Here is a 22,912-nt window from a genome sequence, read left to right on the forward strand (position 1 = left end):
TTCCTTCCTTCCTTCCTTCCTTCCTTCCTTCCTTCCTTCCTTCCTTCTCTCCTTCTTTCTTACTAACAAGTATCATGGATGCACAAGATATATTCATTGTGCTGAAATGTAATAGGAAAACACTGAGAGGGATTTGCCCTATTAAGAGGAATAGCTCCCATAAAAGAAGCTTTAATTTTTTCAGTTAAATATTTTTATAGGCTCTGGGATACTATGAAATTTAGGAAAATCTTTAAGATAGTGTTCAAACTATCTTAAAACAACAACAACATGTCAAGGCATTGTTTTTTACCTAGTACATCAGCAATCCATGTGTAAGGATGGGATGTACCATAGTAAATCAACAAATAGGTCTTATTTTCTGGACTTTTTTTTCTTTTAGTGCATTCAATTTAGGCAATCCTAACAAACTGAGAGAGGAATGTAAAACTTAAGGAACTGGTTTGCAGCTTGGGTTTTCATGGCACATAATCTTCCCTCTCCTTTCTCCCTCTCATAGGAGTGCATGGATTATGGACTAGGTGTTTCAGTACACTTGGGAACCCATGGCCCATGCTCTGCGTCTGCCTATGCTCCTTTCTTATGGCATTAAACATTTTTTTCTGATTAATTTACTTTGGTTATGTACTGAGCCATGAGTCTCCTATCAAAATAATGTATCTATTGGCATCCCCCCACCAAGAAAACTAAGTGATGTGCTTTTATTTTATTGTACACGTTATTGTATACCTAACAGCAGAAATTAAAACTACAAATTACAATTAGAAAACAAAATAATTTGTTCTGGCGTCAATTGTTTGAAAGTAGATGACTGGCTGAGTGTTAAGCATAAGAAGATGTGAGCTGCAGAAGAGTTTTAGTTAGTGCCATTTCTAAACCACATTCTTGGACATTCTGTGTTTGATTGCATTTAACTTATTCTGTAGTGTTACCTGAAGAAAAATCACATTTTAATGAATCAATCAATTAATTAAAGGAGTGCATAAAACAAGTCGGATCCAGGTAATCCAACCCACCAGTCTGGAGTCTGCAGTCACCTGGTGGAGAGGTGCAGTAGGCCAGGTTTTTCTCAGCTTGGTTGTGTTGTAGGGGCTGAGGAGTTTCCTTAGCAGATTCTTCCAATGTCACTGTGGCCTGAGCTCTTGAGTCTTGCATCAGCACCAGGATGTTATTATCCATAACCCTTGATACCTTGGCATACTCCTTACTGGTGTCAGGAGTGTTGGCCTGGTCTACATTGGCATTGTTTTCTTTCTGTTTTGGTAGCAATGATAATGCTCCATCTTTGTTGACTTTGTGAATCTCCACATAATCCATGGGCCTGGGAGACATAAAAGGCATTTTCTCATTGGGTAGCAGACACGTTTTATCTTGGCCAGTCTTGGAATGGAAATGTTCCAGCTCATTCTGCTTCTCTTTTGTTTTTTCCACCACAGCGAAAATGGTTGTTGAGTAATTTGAAGCATGATTCTCTTCTTTCTTCAGTGAAACAGCTGGAACATTCACAGTGCCCAGGGCCACCTTACACATATCGGCAATGTTGTGGTAAGAGGATCTTAGAGTGTGGTTACTGGACTGCTGTGGTATAGGCCATGTTGAAGATTTGGACCCAATGGCATTGAAGTAGGGCATTTTGCCTTCTAAGTTTATGCTCTGGGGGTCCCAATTCTGGGTGATTTTTGTTCCAGGATCATCTGGCTTCTCATTGACCTCTGGAATGGTGAAGGTTGGCGGAGGGACCCGGGGCTCTTCACACTTCTCAGACAAGAGAGAAGGACTGTCACAGCTCCCCCTGCCAGAGTCACTGTCTGGGTCAAGGTGTATGGGCTTCATGCTTTGGCTAGGATGATCTTTTTCGTGGATGGGCATCAGCTGCTGATCCTCACTGTCATCCACTTCCAGAAACTCTACCAGAAGATCCTCACAATCTGAAGTGGGAGGGAAGCCCTGGCACCCCAAGGCACTCAAAAGTTCTTCAGACTTCCCTTTCTATTAAAATAAGAACGACAACAACAACAATCGTTGTTAGAATTGTTCTTTTTGTATTGATCTTAACGACTTGTATTTTGTTTTTCCTTTCTTACATGCTCTGGGAGTCACTGGGCTGGGAGGCCAGTGATACAAGGTAATCTAGTTGTTTTTCTTTTAAACAGGCAGGGTTGGTAGGGCAGGGTGAGTGGCACTGTGGTCTGGTTTATTCCAAGTCCACGTAAAGGGGTGTGCCAGAGATACTACGGTGGTATAGTGCAAAGGGTACTAGACTAGAGGTTGGGAGACCTGGGTCCACATTTGAATAATGTGACCGCAGACAACTTTTATATGCCTCAGATTCCTCAGCTACAAAATGGTTCTAATAATGTCTGCTTTGAGAAGCAGTGTGGATTAATGGTGAGCCTTGATGTTATGAAGATGTGGGTTTGAGTCTTGTTTCTGATACATACTAGTTGTGTCATTCTGGTTAAGGGACTAAACCTTGCAGCGCCATAAGAAAATTCTCTAATATTACAAATTACACTTGAAATGCTGCTCTGCATTGCTCTAGGGAGTTTCCATACCCAATATTCCACACAGTAAAATCACAGACCTAGAGCACACACACACACACACACACACACACACACACACACACACACACACACAAGCCCCCAAACCCTCAAACCTACTCTGTTCCCCTCATAAAATTTTGATGAGAAAGTAATGTACCTGAAAATGATTTTGTGAAGGAAGCTCTATAAAAGTTTGTCAAAAACAGTATATGAATGTAAGATTTTTAAAATTGTTCTGTTGGAGGATAAATTAAAAGCTTAGTTTTTTTTTGATCTGAAGAACAGCTGAAACCTCTGCAAAGTGGTGTTTTCGTTCACTATACTTCCTTCCTAAGTGATGCGATTTTACCCCAAGTTCTGTCATTCACCATGAATCTGATGCAAGTCACACATTTGTATTAAAACTAAGCAACTGGTATCTGTAAATCTGCTTGCAGGAGTCCTATCTGTACACCTTTGTACAACAGAAACTGAGGTGGTGGCTGTGGTCACACCTCAATGGGGACCTTCTGGATAAGAAGTGTTTTTGTCCTGCCTTTGAATTTATCACACTTTTTTTTTGCTTTTTTTTGGAGGGGGAAGGAGGCAGGCAGGTGGGGTAAAGTGACTTGCCCAAGGTCACACGGCTAGTTTTTTGTGTTAAGTGTCTGAGGCCAGATTTGAACTCAGGTCCTCCTGACTACAGGGCCAGTTCTCTATTTACTACACCACCTAGTCCCCCCCAGAATTTATCACACTTTCCAAATGCCCACGATCTCCAGTCAGTGGCAGACTGAAGGAATCCTGTATATAAAATGAAATTTTTGGAATATTCTTCTGGGGTCAACCCATTTTTCTCCCTTACTCTAATCTTGGTTGCCCTTTACTCTCTCCCCTGCTATCTTGTTATTTTTGTAATGTTGACTCAGCCTTGCCCCTTCTCATATACACATTCCTGCTGGGCAGCAAGGTTGTCAGGGGCACTAAGGAGCCTGTAAGCACTCAATTTAGCCTCCTAAGGTAGGGCAGACATTTGATTATTGAATCTTCATTTACTGGCCTCTTTTCTTTTAAGAAGCAGCTCAGCCTCCATTTTCTACGTGAAGACTTTTTTGATTCCCCCACCTGCCTGCATCTTTCCCCTCAAACTACCTAGTACTTTATCTGACTACTCTGAATATATTTGTCTGGATTCACTTTAGATTTAAGCTGTACATATTTTCATATGCTGTAAGTATTTGTTGTCTCCCTTATTAGAATGTCAGTTCTTTCTAAAAATATTGTATTTTTTCAAATTAGATGTGAAAACAAATTTTAATATCTGGTTTTTAAAAATTTGAGCTCCAAATTTTCTACCTCCCCTCTTCTTGAGAAGGCAAGAAATTTGCTATAGATTGTACGTGCGCCATCAAACAAGACTTATTTCTATATTAGCCATGTTAGGATGTCAGCTCTTGGTCAGCAGCGATTGCTTCATTCTTATATTTGTACACCAGGGCCTGACATTTCACAAGCGTTTAGTACATTCTCATTGATTACTGCTACCTCAGGTTTTAGGTTTGTGAAAAACTCTGTTGCTAGAAGGGCAATTATAAGATAAAGTCTACATTCACAGAAGTTTTTTTGCTTTTTGTTTTCTTTTGGCAGAGGAAAAGCTTCCTACAATTATACACTTTACATGTTACTGAGTTACTTATGTTCTCATTCATTGGCACTCACTTCCAGTAGATGGGTATCAAATCCTTTTATTTTGGGGCCTGGGACAGGTGGCAGGAGACAGGTGATCATGCTATGAAAACAGCAGAAAATTTGTGAGGTTAGAAAAACATCGTCCTTCCCTCCCCACAGGATTCAAATCATTCCCAAATGTTTCCACTTTATATACAGACAAAGGCCTGTAAGCAAAAATGTAGGGTCCGCAGACAGTGTGAGAGCAGACTGTGGCAGGACAGGTTATTATAGAATTAACAGGCACTGAATTGCTCAGGGGCCTGATGAGGGAGTCTGAGAGTTCCTCAGTCTTGTTTCTCCAGCTTTATCCCATTCCCACACAGTATCCTTTTGAGAGAGAGAAAGGGCCAGATTCAAATAAGTTCATTTTGCTATTTAGTAGTTTTGATTAAAAAAAGGGGGGGGGTTGGGGGAAGAGAATAGAGCTCATGTCTAAAAGAAGGTGAGTTCAGATTATCTGTGAGTTATCTCTGCCCTTTCTATTCCCATTATCTCAAGTAATCAAGCTCTGGCAGGATTTTAAGAGACAGTGACATACCTGTAACCCTTCAGAGCCATTGTCCAGACTATAATCAGACAAACGACAGAGAAGAGAACAGCTACAAAGATCCACACGGTGGTGTCTTTCATTCTGATGTCTAGAAACAAAAAGGAGAAAAGCTTAAGCCAAACAAATCATTTTCCAAACCAATGAGAAACCCTCCCTCTAACACTGGGGAGACGTTTATTCCTCTCCTTTTTACCTATCCCTCTGAATGGGAGACTTAGAAAAATGGGGCAGATTGGATGAGACAATGTCTAGAAATTCTATTACATTTTTTCCTTAAAGATAAGGATGGGAAATATCAAAATGCTGTAAATAAACTGTCACAACTTTTGATTTTCATAGGATTTTGATTCCAACAGGTTTCTAAGGTCATTGGATATTGGCATTGTGAGGGACCTGTGAGGTCATCTAGTTTAATCTTATTTTCCAGAAGAAGAAGAAATTAAGTCTCAGAGAGATCAAATGACTTTGTCCAAGGACATCAAGTTTAATGGTAGAGATGCTGTGAGAGCTCAGGTTCTCTTGCCTCTGTGATTTAATGTTCTTTTTACTATACAAGGTTGGTTACAGCATCTTTATCCTCGTTTCCATTTCCACACTGCTTTTTGGGGGTCCATGAAGATGGCAGGTAGGTGGCATAGTGGATAGAGCATTGGGCTTTGAAGCAGGATAACTCATTTTCCCAAGTTCAAATCTGGTCTCAGACACTTACTAGCTGTATGACTCTGGGCAAGTAATTTAGCCTTGTTTGCCTCAGTTTCCTCATCTGTAAAATGAGCTGGAGAAAGAAATGACAAAACACTCCAGTATCTTTGTCCAGAAAACCACAAATGGGGTTGGACACGACGGACTTAACCACAAAGATGACATTCATAGGAATGTAGATTATTATCTTGCCCAGCCCTGGAAATTGGTGGCCTAGTTAATTGGGCAGCTGCTCCATGCCTTATGGTACCTTCTATTAGGATTTACAACCTGAGAAATGTTCTTGGCCAGGCTCTTCAGGGATGATGGAATAGCAGGCCTTAATTGGGACATAAATGTCTGCTTCCACATCTAAACATAGTATGTGGGTAGCTTTGCCAGAGAAAACAGGACTCAGGTATGATGCCATGCAGACAGTCCCTGTATTGGGTACAGAGAATTTTTGCCCCCTTCTCCACTCTTATTTCCTCCCTTGGTGCTGGTAACTCCAAATTTCTACCTTTATTTGAATTGGGATGATTGACAAAAAGCTCCAAGGTCACTTACCACTAGGTATCAGAATGGAACTTTCAGGGCTCCACTGACTCCAAGAGCCATGGTCTGGTTTACAGCGAACCTCTACAAGGTATTTCTGTCCCAGGTACAAGCTGAAGATTTTAAACTGTGTCTGTTGACCAGCAAAATGGGTCTAGGGAGGAACATGGTAAAGAGGAGTCACTCCAGCTCTTTGCCAGCAAGAGTCTGAGGTGTTCTTGACTATGTGAGGAGTCAGTCCTAGTAACTGGTCTCAGAAAAGGTCTGATGTTATAAGTCCTAGACCAGGGGTGAGGAACCTGTGACCTTGAGGTCACGTGTGGCCCTCTAGGTCCTCAAATGTGGCTCTCTGACTGAATCCAAACTTCACAGAACAAATACTCTTTTAAAGGATTCATTCTGTAAAATTTAGCTCTACCTGAGGACCTAGAAGGCCACCAGTTCCCCACCCCTGTCCTAGACTTACTCTTTTCTGTCACCCATCCTTCCCCGTCCCCCCATTTTGAAATCAGATCCTGAAATTGGCATTGCTAGTGGATAAATACAACTGGGATTCTGAAGACACAAATATGGAACTGGCCTATGTCATCCTGGGTGCTATCGTGGGGGGGAGGTAGGGTTCAGAAACTAATGAGGAAGGCTGGGCAGATTAAGAAATGACCATCGGAGCAGAGCCCAGAATTTTGAGTGGTATTTACTCATGCTGATAGGAATGTTAAGATCCATATTGTCATTCAATCTCAATGTTGGACTAAGTTATTAAACCTAGATAGAGTTAAGGGTAGCTGCTTAAATGATGAGACAGGAAGGCTTTGGGGAAAGATGACTCACCTCCCACTCTGCTGCTTTCTCAGGTTTTAGTCGTAATTCATATTGAAGTGTTAGCCAACCAGACCTCACATCAACCAGCACAGGTGGAGACCATTTCAGCCACAGATATGGCTTTCCATCTTCTGGTTGTTTAACTTCTAAAGTTAGGTTCAAAGGAGGATCCGGTTCAACTGTGGACATTAAAGGAACTCCTTTAGTACTTGCTGGTATAGAACATTTGATATTTTGTCTATTTCCCCTCTCATTGTTAGCTATGTTCTTTGTGCTCAGAAGCTCTCCTGTGCATAGGATTATAAGCCCACGGAGGCCAGGGACTCTGTCTGACACTCATTACTAATTCTTAGTAGACTGATCAACACACAACATTTATCTATTGACTCTGAAATTCCTACCTCATTAGTACCCTCTGCCCTTGGGACCCATCAGTCCTTCTGCTTGGAGAAGGTAGAGATTAGATGATGGAGAGCTCTTCCCAGATTCTCCATTCAAGGAAGGGGCTCAGGGCAGCCATCTCATCATTTCTCAATCAGCTGTAGGACTCGATCTTCTTCCTCTACCACACCCTTTTCAGCTTCTTCTTTCACTGTTATCAATTATGAGCTCCTTTAAAGCAGGGGGTATATTTTGCCTTTCTTTGCATTCACAGAAATGAGCATAATCTTTGGCATAGGAAGTGTTTAACAAATATTTACTGACTGACTCATGATGACAATGAAAAGAAAATGTGGATGAAAAGAACCTCAGACTTAACTTACGTGTTTGGATAATCCTAATACTTCATCACCGCTTGGACCCTTCTCATGCTGCGGTGACCGATTATGGAATTTCCCAAGGCTGCATATCTCAGCCATTTCCCAGCCCAAAATCTGCATGCACTTTGTGTATATTTGTTTAACTTGGCACACAACAGGGCCAATGCCAAAATGCCCAACTCAGTTAGAATTTTTGACATGTGCATAGTAAACATGTCTCACTGTGGTATGGGAGTCATCCTGAGTTCTCAAAGACTGGGATATAAGTTCTAGCAGGTTCTTTCATGCAGGAAAGTCTTCAAGAAAGGTCTCAGTGTCTGACTGAATTAGTTATGCCCAGTCCAATTTAGCTAAATGCAGAGAAGCATATCACCCGTGACTGGCAGATTGCTAGGCAGCAAATTCTTCAGCAAACCATGAAACAAAGAAAATTATATTATGTTCAGTCAATATGGATACACACACACACATATATACACATATACATACATGCATATATATGTGTGTATGTATATGAATCTATCTACATCTATATTAAACTAGTGGACTATTTTAGAGAAAGGCTGATGTGAAGCCCAGTAAACCACATCATCCTGAGACTCTTCTCCAATGTCACTGACAAGAAAGATGTCAACAAGTAGAAAGAAAATGGAATGGCTTTTTCAGCATTCTGTAACAATTTTTTTTATCATCAGTTATGATAAAAGCAGTGATAGAAAAACACCAGATTTGAATTCTAACTCTTTCTTTCACAACACATGGGGAATCAAAGTTGAGATGGCCCTTAAGGAAAATAAAGTTGAAAAGAATTGCTGTAGCAGACCAAACACACACCAAAGAAATCTGGAGGTGTTGTCATTTTTAAAGCATCAAGGGATCATTAATAAGCAAAGAGAAGAGGAAATGCCAAAAGAAGAAGGAAAAAATTACAAATGATATTGCTACCCCCAAAAGGTAATTGGGTAGCGCATGGGTAGAGCAAAATGCAGCCTAGGATCAGATAAGATTCTTTGACAGAGGCTACTATAGTGATAACTATTGCCCTCTTCTTATCTTGAAAGCATAACATGGAGTATGTATGGTTCATCAGAAGTATTCACTATTTTCCTGGAGGATATCCCATATACAATCCAAATGGAAGAGGGATTCTCTATAGGTGAAAAGGTTCTCTAGAGGCTCCCATTTGTGAATGACATTATGCTGAAGTTCCTGAACATTTTAAGATCTCACTGAGATCCGTGATTTCTCAGAAAAGAAATGACGTGACAATCCACACAGCAAGAACTAAGTGTATGAAAAATATTTATTGTCCAGATTTTGACATTCAGTTGGATGGCTACTCTATTGAGTTAGTACATCAGTACTTCTATTTGGGACATTACAGACCCAAAAGAAGTTGGGCCAAGTAATTATGAGCAAAAAGAGAGCTGACTAGATTGTATTTGTGAAATTATGAAGTGATTTTTGAGAAAATTATAAGCTGCTCCCTAGTGTGAAAACCAATTATTTATAAAAGAAATGCTCTGAGAATGCTGTATGATTATGGCTCTTAGAATACTACAGTCTCTGGAAAATGAAAGTTGTTGCTGATCCAGAAAGCAATGGAGAGATGCATGGTGGGGGAGTGGATGGTTCAAGGAGGTTGTGGCATATTTCCTATGCACCAGAAGTGCTAGGGGATAGGGATTGGACCTTTGATTTCATCAGCATGGGGAAATTCCAGGTAAGGAAACTCCTTTTGCCAATGCAGGTTGGGAACTTATATGCAACTTATAGTCTTATAGAGTTGTCTAGAGAACTGAGAAGTTATGTGACTTGTCCAAAGTGACACATTCCCCTGAAAATTTGAATTGGATGTTCAAACAATGACTTTCATAAATTCTTTAATAGTCTGAGGGTTACTAACAAATAATAATTTTAAACAGTTATTTAACATATAGAAATATTAAACTGTTATATTTTTGTCTCTTGAACAGTGTCAAGTTGAATGGAAAATAAACTAGCTTAAAAAAATCATCACCACTGAATTCTTAATAATCTTTCATATACTTTCAGAAACATAGTTTACAAGTGGATTATTGAATTATATGTTAATCACTTTTGAAATCTTGCTCTGGTTTTTATAGAATCAACATGTTCTTATACCAATGTGCCTCCCCTCCCTGGGTCAATAAGAGTCGGAGTAATATACAGTGGTGAATTAATTTCTTTGGTTAAGCTTGTCACTATTAAAATTCTTTGCTATTGGAATCTTTTTTTACTAGAACTATTTATTGAACTAATCCTTCCATCTAAATAGATTTTTTCCCATTTTAACTTGTTCTAGCTCAGACATGCTGAGTTAGATGATAGGAAGAAGTCTTGCATCTGGCATTCAGTGTTCTGACTCTAGGGGTTCTATTCTTCATGATAATCAAAATGCCTTTATTCTCTTGCCAGGAAGTCATTGCTTCCTTAACTTACCACATGCTAGCAATGATGACATCAGCAATAGTGATGTATGTTGTAATAGTGCTACAAAGTTTGCAAATCACTTCAGTTACATTTTCTCATTCGTTTCTCATTATAATCCTGTGAGGTTGGTACTACAGGCATTATCTCCATAGTCAGGTCTTACTGACTCTTAGTTTTGCACTTCATTTAAGAAAAAAGAGCTTTTAATCATTCTGCCTTTTGCCCACCTTCTTTTGCCTTCATTCCAACTGGTATGCCTCTTCATTGCTGAGAGATCTTGTCTTGTACACAGGGGCAAAAGAGATGTGGCCTGGTACATAAAATGGCATGTGAACTCTGAATGATACCGAAGGGACAGGTGGTAGGGCAAAATGTGTCTTTGCATCATGTAACATCATTACATGGAAGGGCAAGTGACAGCATTTTGAATAGTATTACAATTTAGAAGCTTTTTGCCATTCTGGCTAACATCCAGGCACCTCCCATACCCCACAAAGGACCCCAAGACATTGCCTCCAGTGCCAAATGAGTTCATTCAAATTGACTAGTGGTAAACAATCCATTTTAAGGACAGTGCTGGGTCTCAGTGACCTTTATGAAATATTTACTATTATGATTTTGGAAAAGTGTCTTTTTATTTGTCATTATTATCCAGTATATCTCTTATAATGGGCACAATGACACTTAACATAGCAACTGATGTTCAGATGGCTATGGAGTACTGCCAGTTTCTGAAGTGCCTCCTGAATCATCATTGGAGAATGAAATTATGTGCAGTACAATTTTAATGTCAAGTATATTTCATTATTTTGTACTTATGGTAATACTTCAAGGATTCAAGGTTTCATCAGTGGGAGAATTCCCTCAAATGACACAGAACTTCTATGTTATTAGTGGATGCTTTTGTGAGTTGTCATTGCCAAATCATTCATTGTCTAGTGGTCAATGAATCCTTAATCTTTGCTACCAATTTCTAGTAGTAATCAACCTCTTGTGGTAATGAGCTTTACCAGACTGGCCTTTGAATGATGGCTATATAGTTGTCCATTGCCAGTTCAAAGTTATGAAACAACATGGTAAATATTTGGAAGTTAGTCATTCATGGACAGTACACATGGGGCATTAGTAGCTCTTTCCTATTAACCAGACTGATTGGTGAACCAAAATGGTCCTCTCTCCAACAATGTTGGATAAAAGGGAGAACACTAAAGTTTTGAAACTCACATTGAAATGCCCTAAATGGAATCATAGAATACCATATAGTCTCTGAAGAATTTTGTCCTCATTTGAGGCTGTCTCAAAGGGAAATGGAAGGGCACATGGCAGGTATAACAACTCTACAATACATTAGTAACCAAGAATTGCACAGGAGAAACAATGTAAAGGAGAGAGATATATGACTAGAAAAGATGGGTAGTAGTCATGGGGTAAAGAATAGTCAATGGACAACTTGTGTGTCAACTGGTATCCATAATATGCTAAGAGAATTAGAGGAAGACCCTTAGCATGCAGGATGAAGTCCCTTTGGAATACTTAGAGGACACAGGAAAAAGTCTCACAAGTTGGGAGGCATGAATCTGCAATATTAGGGGAGAATCCATATCAATGAGATATTAGTCCCATAGAAGTATTCAATTAAGTGGCAGCTATAGCTGCCAAGTAGATTCATAAGAGAACCACGTTCATATGGCAGAGTGCTGCAATTTAAGCAAAGGTCAGAAGTAGACTGGAAAAAAAAGTCAAGAGTAGTAACAAAAGGATGTTTTAAGAAAAGAGCTGAGTGGTACCTATTTCTATTAAAAACACCAGAGAGCATAGGAATAAATGGAGCTTACCTTAAAATCATAGGTAATATTTATCTAAAACTCTCACCAAGCATTATCTGTAATGGGGATGATCTAGAAACCTTCCAAATACAATCAGGGGTGAAGCAAGGATGCCCATTATCACCTCTATCATTTACTATTCTTCTAAAAATGTCAGATATAGAGAGAAGATTCTGGGAGGATGGTGGAGCAGATTAAAAAATTCTAAGCTCTCCAAATTTCCTCCACAAATAAGACAAAATAGCAGGGTGAATGTAGAGCAGTAAAAATAAACAAGAGTTGGGGCAGAACAGTGGTCCTCCTGTGACAACCAGAGACAATGTGAGATTTGGTTCCTATAAAGTGTAAACACCTCCAGGCTAGTTCTGCTGAAACAGAAAGTGACAAGCCCTGGGGCTAACTGGGTTGGAAGGCAGCCTTGGTCCCAAGCTGCAGGAATTTTCACTTCCCTGACAGTGTGGAGAGTTGGGCATCTGAGCAGAGAAAGATTGAGGGAACCTCTGCTCATAAGGGATAGTAGGCCCAGCTGTGCTGCCAAGATGCAGCCCTGAATGAGAAGGAACCAGCACACATCCAGTGAGTGCAGTGAAGCAGGGACTCACTGGCTATGGGTGCTCACAAGAGGGCAGAGTTCTTAATTTTGAGGGGAGAACTGAAGGAGGATCTGAGGCAAGAGGCATAGTCTCCCATACCCTAGGACTAGAGGAAATTACAACAATAAGTTTCTACAAATAAAAAAAAATGAGCAGATTAAGGAGAAAGAACCTAACCATAGAAAGTTACTATGGGAATAGAGAAAAACAGGGCTCATCTTCAGAGGAGAATATTGAAGCAAAATTACTCCAAAGAGTAATGTCAAATAGCCACCTGCCCAAAAAGAATTCATAGAAGAACTTTACAAAGACTTTCAAAATGAAATGAGAAAGATTTAGGAAAAATTAAAGAAGATATAGATAATCCCCCCCCCCAAAACCAAAACCTGAAACACGAAGATTATGAAAAGAAAGGCAACCAACTGAAAAAGATTCAGAATCTTAAGGAAGACAATGACTCCTTGAAAATTAGAATTGAGAAAGGAGAAGCTGTGAAGTTATAAGAGACTAAGAAATAACAAGACAAAATATAAAGAATGAAAAAAATAGAAGAGAAAGTGAAACATTGCATAAGAAAAACAACTGATCTGGAGAACAGATCAAGAAGAGGAAACACAAGAATAATTGGACTACCTGAAAGCTACAATCCAAAACAGAATCTTGATACAATAATACAAGAAACAACAATACAAAAAACCAGTCCTGAAGTGTTAGGACAAAAGGGGAAAGTGAAAATAGAAAAATTCACCCATCACTACCTGAAAGAGGTCCTACAAGGAAAACCTACAGGAATATAATAGATTCCAAAATACTCAGTTCAAGGAGAAAATATTACAAGCAACAAGAAAAAAAAAACAATTAAAATACAGCAGAGCTATAATTAGACTCACACAAGACTTAGTAGTGGCTACACTAAAAGACCACAAATCTTGGAACAATCTATATTGAAGGGCAAAAGAACTGGGGGTTGCAGCTGAAAATATCATACCCAATCTAAGTGAAGCATAATCCTGAATGAAAAAAAAATGGATATTAAATGAATTGCCAAACTTTTAGGATTTTTGTTGGAAAAAGATCTGAAGTTAATAGATAATTTGACACACAAGATTCAAGAGAAATATAAGGTAAACATCAAAGGAGATACAAGGGACCCAATAAGGACAGACTGTTTACTTTTTATACAAGGAAATGTAAATCGCATGTCTAAAATTAGTAAGTGGGTAGTTTGAAACAAAGATTGGGGTAGAGCTGAGTGTGATGTGATAGTAAAAAATAAACCATCTGGGAAAAGGTAAAAAGTGTAAATTATCTTATACAAATGAGATGTGACAGGAAGACTCGACACAGAAGAATTAGATGTATAAGGAAGACTGGCTGTTCTAGAACCCTACTCTCACTGGGAATGGATTAAAGAGGGAACTATATATATATATATATATATATATGTATATATATATATATATATATATATATATTTAGAAGGGCATAAAAGTCTTCTAAGTTTAGAAAGAAATGGAAGTCTAAGGCCACAGGGAGCGGGGAGAGGATAAGGGAGGCATCTCTGGTGGGCAGGGTAGATCAAGTAATAGGAGGACAAAGTACCAGGTTGAAGTAAAGTAGAGGAGTCAGGAGGGAGGGGAAATAGGAGGTATACACAAATATAAAATAAAGATTAAGAGTTGAATTTATTAGAGGAAAAAAAAGCAGGTGTAGTAATCACAATCTCAGACAAAGTTAAAGCTAAAATAGATTTAATCAAAAGTGAAAAACAGAGTAACTACACTATATGCCATCCATATCAATCAATATTATTTTAGAGTATTTAAAATAACCAGACAGTTTTAAGGGAATAGTATTGTGGTATAGGAAATGATGAGTTTGGTGGACTTAGAAAAATATGGAAAGACTTTAACCTATGAAGGAAGTCATTATCTACTCTCAGAGAAACAGAAGACAAATAAGTATAGTACAATCTTACATAGATTGTATATGACTATAGATATCTAAGTATATGTATGCATGATTTTTGTGTGCATATATGTATGTGTATGTGTATATGTACATATCGGGTATATAGGCATACATACATGTATGTGTGTATGTGCACATATATACATGTATATGTGCATATATGTATGTGTATATATACATGTGTGTGTACACATACACACACTTAATTGTAGCCTTCTTGGGAGAGGGGGAAGAAGTGGTGGGAAAAGAACAAAGTAAAAAGTTCATAGAAGAGAACAAAAGAAAACTTACAAGGAAGTAAAGAACAGATGGACAGCTTGGAACACAATGTATAGTATTTACTATATATAGGTTTTTTTAAATGGAAATTTATTGCTGTATATTTTGAATCCTCTCATGTCCTGCTGTGCACATGGAAATGCTTTTTTTGCATTTAGGATTTAGTACTTAAATTTATAGATTCTTTTTCTATATTATTGTGTATTTAAGTTTTAGTTTTTCAGTTTATATAAATTAGTAAAAAAAGAAATATTAGTGATAGTAATAAGAAAAGAAAAAGAAATTAAATGAATTAGAATAGTCAATGAGGAAACAAAGCTATCACTCTTTGCAGAAAATATGATGTTATACTTAGAAAATCCTAGATAGTTAACTAAAAAACTACTTGAAATTATTAACAACTTTAGCAAGCATTTCTATATATTACCAACAAAATCTTGCAGCAAGAGATAAAAAGAGAAATTCCATTTAAAATAACTATAGACAGCATAAACTATTTGGGAATCTATCTGCAAAGACAAATCCAGGAGCACAAGAACACAACTATAAAACACGTTTTACACAAATGAAGTCAGATCTAAACAATTGGAAAAATATTAATTGCTTGTGGGTACACCAGCCAATATAATAAAATGGCAATTCTACCTAAATGTATTTATTTTGTACCATACCAATCAAACTATCAAAAATATTTCATAGAGCTAGAAAAAATAATAACAAAATTCATCTGGTAGAACCAATGAAAAAATGTGAAAGAAGGTGATTTAACTGTACCAGATCTCAAACTGTACTATAAAGTGATAATTAGCAAAACAATCTGGCACTGGCTAAGAAAGGGAGCAGTGGCATGGTGGAAGAGATTAGGTACAAATTACATTATATTAAAGACCATGTTAATCTGGTATATGATAAACTCAAAGATCTAAGCTTTTGGAGCAAAAACTCATTATTTGACAAAAACTGTTTGGAAAACTGGAAAACAATATGGCAGTAACTAGGTATAGACTAACATCTCACACCATATACCTAGTTTTCTTTCTTTTTTCTTTCTCTCTCTTCATTTGCTTGTTCCTCCCTTCCTCTCTCTCTCTTTTTCTTCCTTCCTCCCTCCCTCCCTCCTTTCCTTCCTTCCTCCCTCCCTCCTTTCCTTCCTTCCTTCCTTCCTTCCTTCCTTCCTTCCTTCCTTCCTTCCCTCCTTCCTCTCCTCTCCCTTCTTTCTTTATTTCCTTCCTTCTCAAAGTAACTGATTTTATATGTTACCAGACTAAAAGTCTGGGTAATAGTAAAGGTAGATGAAGAACATTCATTTAGGAACTTCATGCTGTTCAGTTTGAATAGTCTAGCCAGGCCTGGCCTCCCCCTGACATTGTGGGAAAACATTCTTTATGTCAAGACCCTTGTGTCTCCAGTTTGCTTCAATGCTCCCTCAAGGGCTTGCTGTGGTGCCCAGAATTCCACCTGTAAAGGGTGTGTGCTTACTCTCTGTCAGGTATTTGTAGCATTGCTGGAATACCTTCCAGATGGGGATGTTTTTCGTTTCCAACCTTGCCATGCATTATTTCACTTTCCATGCTCTATGGTCCAGTTAAACAGGCCTTCTCTTTATTCCTCATATATGACATGCTGTCTTTTTTCTTCTCTTTGTGCTGTCTGTTCCCCATGTCTAGAATGTACTCCCCCCTTACCTCTGTCTCTTAGAACCCCTCGTTCCTTTTAAAACTCAGCTCCAATGCCACCTTTGGCTTCAGGCCTTTTCTGATTCTCAAAATATCCCCTCCTGACCCAGACAGCCTTGTATTTATTTTGTATATGTCTATATTTGTGTATGTTGCATTCTTCCCTGTAAAATATAAGCTCCTTGAGGCCAGAGACTATTTCACTTTTGTCTTTTTCTCTTCAGCACCTAGCACAGTGTCTGGCACATCGGGATAATGATAGGTCCTACATCTGTGATTTCACCGGTATAAGCAATTCTGAGACAGGAAAGCTCCTTCTGCTAGTGTAAGTCAGCACATTTTCTATTAGTTGTAGTCTTAGAGAGTTTTCTAGATTTGATATTTCAAACATATGCAGGTAGGCATCATATGACCCAAACCAAAATTAAAATGTAATTGGGAAATTTTAAATAAAATAAATAAAAACATAAAACATAGATAACATCACATTTTAAAAATCAAGTATGCTGCTGTCACAGATCCTTGTGCACGGATTAGTGGCCCCATTTTCTACTTGAGTTTGACACAACTGATCTAGAACGTTGGTATATTAAATTACTTGCCCAAGGTCACACAGCTAACAGGTGTCAGAGGAAGGTCTTGAACCCAGTTAGCTCTTCCTGCCTCCAAAATCAGATGCCCATCCTCCACTAGGGGTGGAGAACCTGTGGTCTCAAGGCCATATGTGACCCTCTAGGTCCTTGGGTGAGGTCTTTTGACTGAGTCCAAGTTATATAAAACAAATCCTTTTATTAAGGGGATTCATTCTGTGAAGTTTGGATTCAAAAGGGCCACATTTGAGGACCTAGAGGGCCACGTGTGGCCTCAAGGCCACAGGTTCCCCACCCCTGCTACACGTCTTAATAAATGTTTGTTGACTGATTAATGTGAAGCAGACCCTGATATGACCTGGAAAAGGAATAATTCAGACCTTGAGTTCATTGTCTCTATGTGGGCAAATTCAACCACGGGCAAGTACTGGGGCCAATCCTACTGTAGATAATTGGCAACAATGCAGGAACTATTTACTTTCTTGGTTTACCCTTTTTACTTGATTGAAAAGTCTATGGAGGCACACTGCTGTAAGGAGTAACTGAATTGCTCACTTTTTTTCTGGTGACACAACCAGAATTTTGTCATAAATGTGGCCCCCTATCTGATGCTCTGTATATCAGAAAACCACTTAATTTAACCACATAAATATTTTTTAAAGCACCACACTGTGTGGTATACAGAAAGGAGCTTTAGACATGAGGCCAGACACTCCATTTGCAAGAAATGGTTTACAGCAGTGAGGGTCATTGTATAAATTCAGGATTGTGGCAGCTCCATCATGATATCTACTCCTCCTTGAAACCAAGGTTGCAGAGGAGCCACTCAGGGTCATAGTAGGTCTGTTGGCTTGTGGCAGGGCTTTTTGGTACACTGGCTGCTCTCCCATTAATATCTGATGTCATAGTCTCAATCTCATAGTGATATGACAGTGGCTCAGTTCTCTTACATGGTCTTCCATAGAAGCCCATTAAAAGACCATCATCGGGGCAGCCAGGTGGCACAGTGAGTAAGAGCACCGGCCCCAGAGTTGGGATGACCTGGGATCAAATCTGGGTTCAGACACTCAGCACCACACCCAGAAATAACTGGCCGTGTAACCTTGAGCAAGTTACTTAACCCCAATTGCTTAGGGGCTGCCAGGTAGCTCAGCGAATAAGAGCACCGGCTCCAGTGTTGGGATGACCTGGGGATCAAATCCGGGCTCAGATATTCAGCACCACACCCAGAAACACCTGGCCGTGTAATCTTGAGCAAGTTACTTAACTCCAGTTGCTTAAAAAAAAAAAAGACCATCATCACTATGTGTCTATTTGGTCTCCTCTTGACATTATTAGGGAGGCCACTTGACTGCTAAGATATCGCAACCTTGATTTTCTCTGACATTTCAGACACAGCTACATATCTTTGCCTTTCCTTCTGCTCCAGGTTCCTCTATGTCTATTCTACAGAATAATGCACCTTGGCCATTAACTGTAGCTTTTAATTATAGTGAGTGGCCCTTAGGGGAATTTCCTGGGGGCATCTTCATTCCCAGTTAAAGATATTCTTCCATTGGGAAACTACACAAACCCATGTCCCATTCCATATGAGAGGGTATCATAATGATGGCAACTAACCCAGTACCCAGACTGCCTTTATATCAATTACCCCCAGAACTATCTGTCCTCTACTGCCTCCTGTCTGCCAAAGGACAGGAATGGTTTCCAACTATATTAGACCTACCCCCAAAAACCAACCTTTCATGCTCTGTACATGCTCAGATATGACAGACATTCCGTATTTTTTCAACCCAACTCTTAGCAAGATAACTTCCTGCTGTCCCAGAGTCTAGCAGAACCTTGCTAATTTTGCTTACACAGTCCCTTCCTGGGACCCAAAGCATCTTTATGAAGACTGTCCCCATGGTAGGACAGTCTCCCCTGACCTGTCTCAAATTCCCTTCCCAATTACTGGCAGACTCTGCTCCACTAGCTGATAATTCCTGCCACATTCTCAATCATTTCCTCCATGTGTGTGTAGTTTCCTTTCCCTGGTTCCCTCCAGAGGCAAAACAAATCTGTGTCACACTTGATATTTTCACAGTCTGAGTGACAGAGGCTTATGGATTAGCTTTGAGTTGGTTCTCAGTGTTTCTTGTTCTTTTTCTTATTAACTTCTGGACTTGCTGGCAAAACTCTGACCCTTCTTGCATCTCTCCATTCTATGGTTCAGTTGAATCATTCACTAGGTCTAGAATTCTTGCTAAATATTTTGACCTCATCTATTCCAATAACCCCATAGAACTGAGATTCATTCCTGAAAATTTTTATCATAATTTCCTTCTCCCAGTTCCCAGTCACCTAAATTCACTAAAACCCTACTTACCTGCACAAATTCAAGTTGAGCAATGGTAGCTACTAATTCATGATCGCTGAGAACAATAGACTGAGAAGTAAAGTATTCTTGGAAACTGTTCTGGCTACGTGTGTGTGTGTGTGTGTGTGTGTGTGTGTGTGTTGAAGAGGGCACATGAAGCAAATAATAACTAAATAAAAATAGGATAATTGTGTTCAGATGACAAATGTCATGTATATATTCTGATCTTATTGTTTGGAGATATTTGTAGTAGCCAAGAGAACTCAAATCAGTTTTTGTTTGTTAGCTAATGATATGAAAACCTTTTTCCCACTTACCTATGTAAGTCACATCCACATAACGTGGCTCTGACATACTCCTTCCCATCTGGTTAGTGGCATTGACCCAGATGATATAGACCATCCATATAGAGGTATGCCTCTTGTTAAAATAACAGGAATTAGGACCTCCAGTTTTGTAGTCAGGACACTCATGGGTGAGTGACTCTCTGAAAGGAAAAACACAAAATTAAGAAAATAATCCTGGGGTTTCTAATTTTCTCATTAGAAAAGTATTACTGGTTTTGGGGAATCAAGTATCCTAAAGGAAAAAGCTGTGCTTTCTGGATTGAGGAGAAAGGGATAAAGAATCAAAATTAGAAATGACAAATAGAAAAGTTCTAGAGAAGAGATTTAGGAAGAATCAGAGTGGCTGGGGGAGCACCTTATGGGAGTGACCAAGCTGAAAAAAAGCAGGAATGAGTGGGATGAGAAGGATAAAGGAGAACTGCCTACAGATACTGATGTGAATACATGGGAAACTTAATGATGAATCTAGATTTAAGAAAGACTATGAAGAAGGAAGCAAAGGAATGAGTACAAAAGAATGGTAAGAGTTGTATCGGGAATAAGGACCAGAATGAGCAGAAGATGATGATAAGTATTAAAAAGAATACAAACTGGTTGTTGTTTCTTTAAAGTCATGTTGGGGGCAAGAGAAGGGTCAAAAAAGGAAAAGAATTTCTTCTTGGAGTGGATGGAATGAGAATAAGGGATTACAGTGAGAAGTCTGGATGCCTTGATTCATATTTTATCTTTCTTCTTCTAAGGCTGGTGATGGTTAAATTAGAAAAGAGAGAACAAAAATGGTTAGCAGGGAGTAGAAACCCAAGATAAGGGAAGAGATGGTTGGGCAGCATCTAACCATCCTCAGAGAGTTCAAATCACCACGCCTAGACAAACCATTTCTTAGGTATCAAAAGAATTGGTAGGTATGATTGTTGAGCAATTGGTAATCTCCAAAAGATCCAGGGGACGCGGGACTAGAGAAGAACAGATTTACTTTCAAATATTATAAAAATATAGTAAGAAGGTATAATTTGTAGTCAATAGGTAAATTTGATTTCTATTCCTGGCAAAATTCTAGAACATATTATTAAGAGGATGGTTTGTAAGCCCTTAGACGATGAGCACCAACAGCCAGGATAGCTTCATAGTAATAATAATAATAATAATAATAATAATAATAATAATAATAATAATAATAATAACTAGTATTTATATAGTGCTTTAAGGTTTGCAAAAAATATTATCTCATTTTATCTTGCTCCAGGAGGAATAGGTCATACCAGACTAACCTTTTTTCCTTTTTTTGACAGGGATAATTAGACTGGCAAATTAGGGGAGACTATAGACATTGGATACTTAAGAATTCAGAAAGGCATTTGGTGCAGCTTCTTATTCTGTGCTAGTGAATAATGTAGAGAGATATATACTAGATGGAAATACAGATAGATGATTTCAAACTGACTGAATAACTAGACCAAAAGCATACTCATTAATGGGTTGAAATTAACTTGGAGGGAAGTCTTTACTTTAGTTCCCAAAGGATCAATAAATAGTATTTCACTCTGTGCTGAGCAACTTTTCCTCCCCCAATGATTTATACTATAGTATAGATGATATACAGATTATCAATTAACACATAGAAGTCAAGTTTACATATGACACAAAGCTTGGAGACATAGCTACTATTTGGGTCAAAAAAGAAATCAATGTGTTAGAATGATGAGATGACCAAAATAAGATGAAATTTAATAGGTAGAAATGTAGTCTTAAACTTGTATTAAAAAATCAACTTTACAAGTATAATGTTAGGCAGACTTGTCTACACAATGGTTTGCTGAAAAAAAATCTGGTGGTTTCAGTGGGCTGCAAGCTTAGGACAAGGCAATTGTGTGATGTGGTCATCAAAAGAGCTGATGCCATCCAAGGCTGCATTAAAGGAGGCATAATGCTTAGAGCAAAGGAAGTACTAGTTTCTCTTCATTCTGCCTGCGGCCACATCTGTGGCTCTGTGTTAAGTATTGTTCATTGCATTTTAAGAAGAACAAAAACATGCTAAAGAATACAGAAGAAGGTAAGAAACCAGGATGGTAAAGAGGTATGAAGAAGATGTGTTATAAACATGGAATAGGGTGTCCTAGATTTTAAAATAACAGAATTTCAAACTTTTTTCTCTAACCTTTTACCTCAGTATACTTAAGGTCATGTGAGTTACTATTATGGTGATGTGACCTCAGGGCTTTGTTTGCAAACTAAGATTCCTCATTTGGCTGTTTATACTTAAACTTAGTATTTAAATAGAAAATATATCACGTAGGTGACAGAATTTTTTCAGCTAAACATATTTTTAGCTGAATAGATTGTTGAAACGTGAAAACCAGATTCAATGTTCAGATGCAATGTTTAGCTACCAGTTAGGAGACATGCTCTCTACATGGGAGTGTTTAAATACTTTAAAAATGTCTTTACTAGTTATCCCTGAATGTACCTTCTCCAACAAATTCTGTCTATTATATGAATTTCCTATTTACTTTCAACACAGCTCCTCATATCCTCCTTTACAAAGTATTTCTTTTCAGAAAATAAAGATCCTACTAGGCAGGCAGTCATGGAGTGAGCTGGAGGAGGGATAAATGGTAGAAAGCACTTGAGTTCCATTGGTACCTCTATCAGGTCAGGAGAGGTAGGGAAAGGTCCCCTGTGTGGCAAATGGACTCACTCTCTATAGAGTGAGGACATGGACAAAGGTTCCACAGGCTAAGAGGATGTTGATGGGTTGCAATTGGAACTTTTTTCTGTCCTATTTATTTTTTAAATTAAAAATTTAATTCAATTAACAAGCATTTATTTTCCCCCCTGAGATTACAAATCCTTTGAAGTATCAAATTACCTTCTTCATAGCCCCCTTTCTGTCCCTGAATATAAAACCACTTTGAAAATCCAAATTCCTTTTATTATCATGGATAATGCAATTGAGTTCTATACACCCTAGCAATGTTAAACTAATAAATTTTAGGAAATGAGTAGATTCCATAGTGATAAATGGCATGAAGCACCCCAAAGAAGTCCATAAAGGTATAGCAATGGTGGTATCTGGGAGAATAATACTTAAAGCACTGTTACTAATAATAATCTTCATTAATATATAATGACAATCAATATTAAAAATCAAGTGGATCTAAGTCTCAAGAAGTTAGGAGGGAGAATGTGGATACA

General features: G+C 38.5%; 1 protein-coding gene across 5 annotated transcripts in view; it reads right to left on the reverse strand.

Annotated features, from left to right (window-relative positions):
• PRLR (prolactin receptor) overlaps positions 1-22,912 on the reverse strand; it is a 213,176-nt gene that overhangs the window by 13 nt on the left and 190,251 nt on the right. For all 5 annotated transcript variants that reach the window (XM_069096125.1, XM_069096123.1, XM_069096122.1 and 2 more), the window contains 6 exons: positions 19,691-19,860; positions 6,874-7,043; positions 6,055-6,196; positions 4,795-4,894; positions 4,245-4,314; positions 1-1,989 (listed from right to left, as the gene is read on the reverse strand). The exon at positions 1-1,989 is cut by the window's left edge and continues 13 nt beyond it. In XM_069096125.1, coding sequence (XP_068952226.1) covers positions 967-1,989; positions 4,245-4,314; positions 4,795-4,894; positions 6,055-6,196; positions 6,874-7,043; positions 19,691-19,775 — 1,590 coding nt within the window. In that variant the 5' untranslated portion in view covers positions 19,776-19,860 and the 3' untranslated portion in view covers positions 1-966. The remainder of the gene's footprint in view (positions 1,990-4,244; positions 4,315-4,794; positions 4,895-6,054; positions 6,197-6,873; positions 7,044-19,690; positions 19,861-22,912) is intronic.

The sequence above is a fragment of the Petaurus breviceps genome, unplaced genomic scaffold, assembly GCF_028583685.1.
Source record: "Petaurus breviceps papuanus isolate PSGF00001 unplaced genomic scaffold, PetGlider_PUasm1.0 229, whole genome shotgun sequence".
Classification (NCBI taxonomy): Eukaryota; Metazoa; Chordata; class Mammalia; order Diprotodontia; family Petauridae; genus Petaurus; species Petaurus breviceps.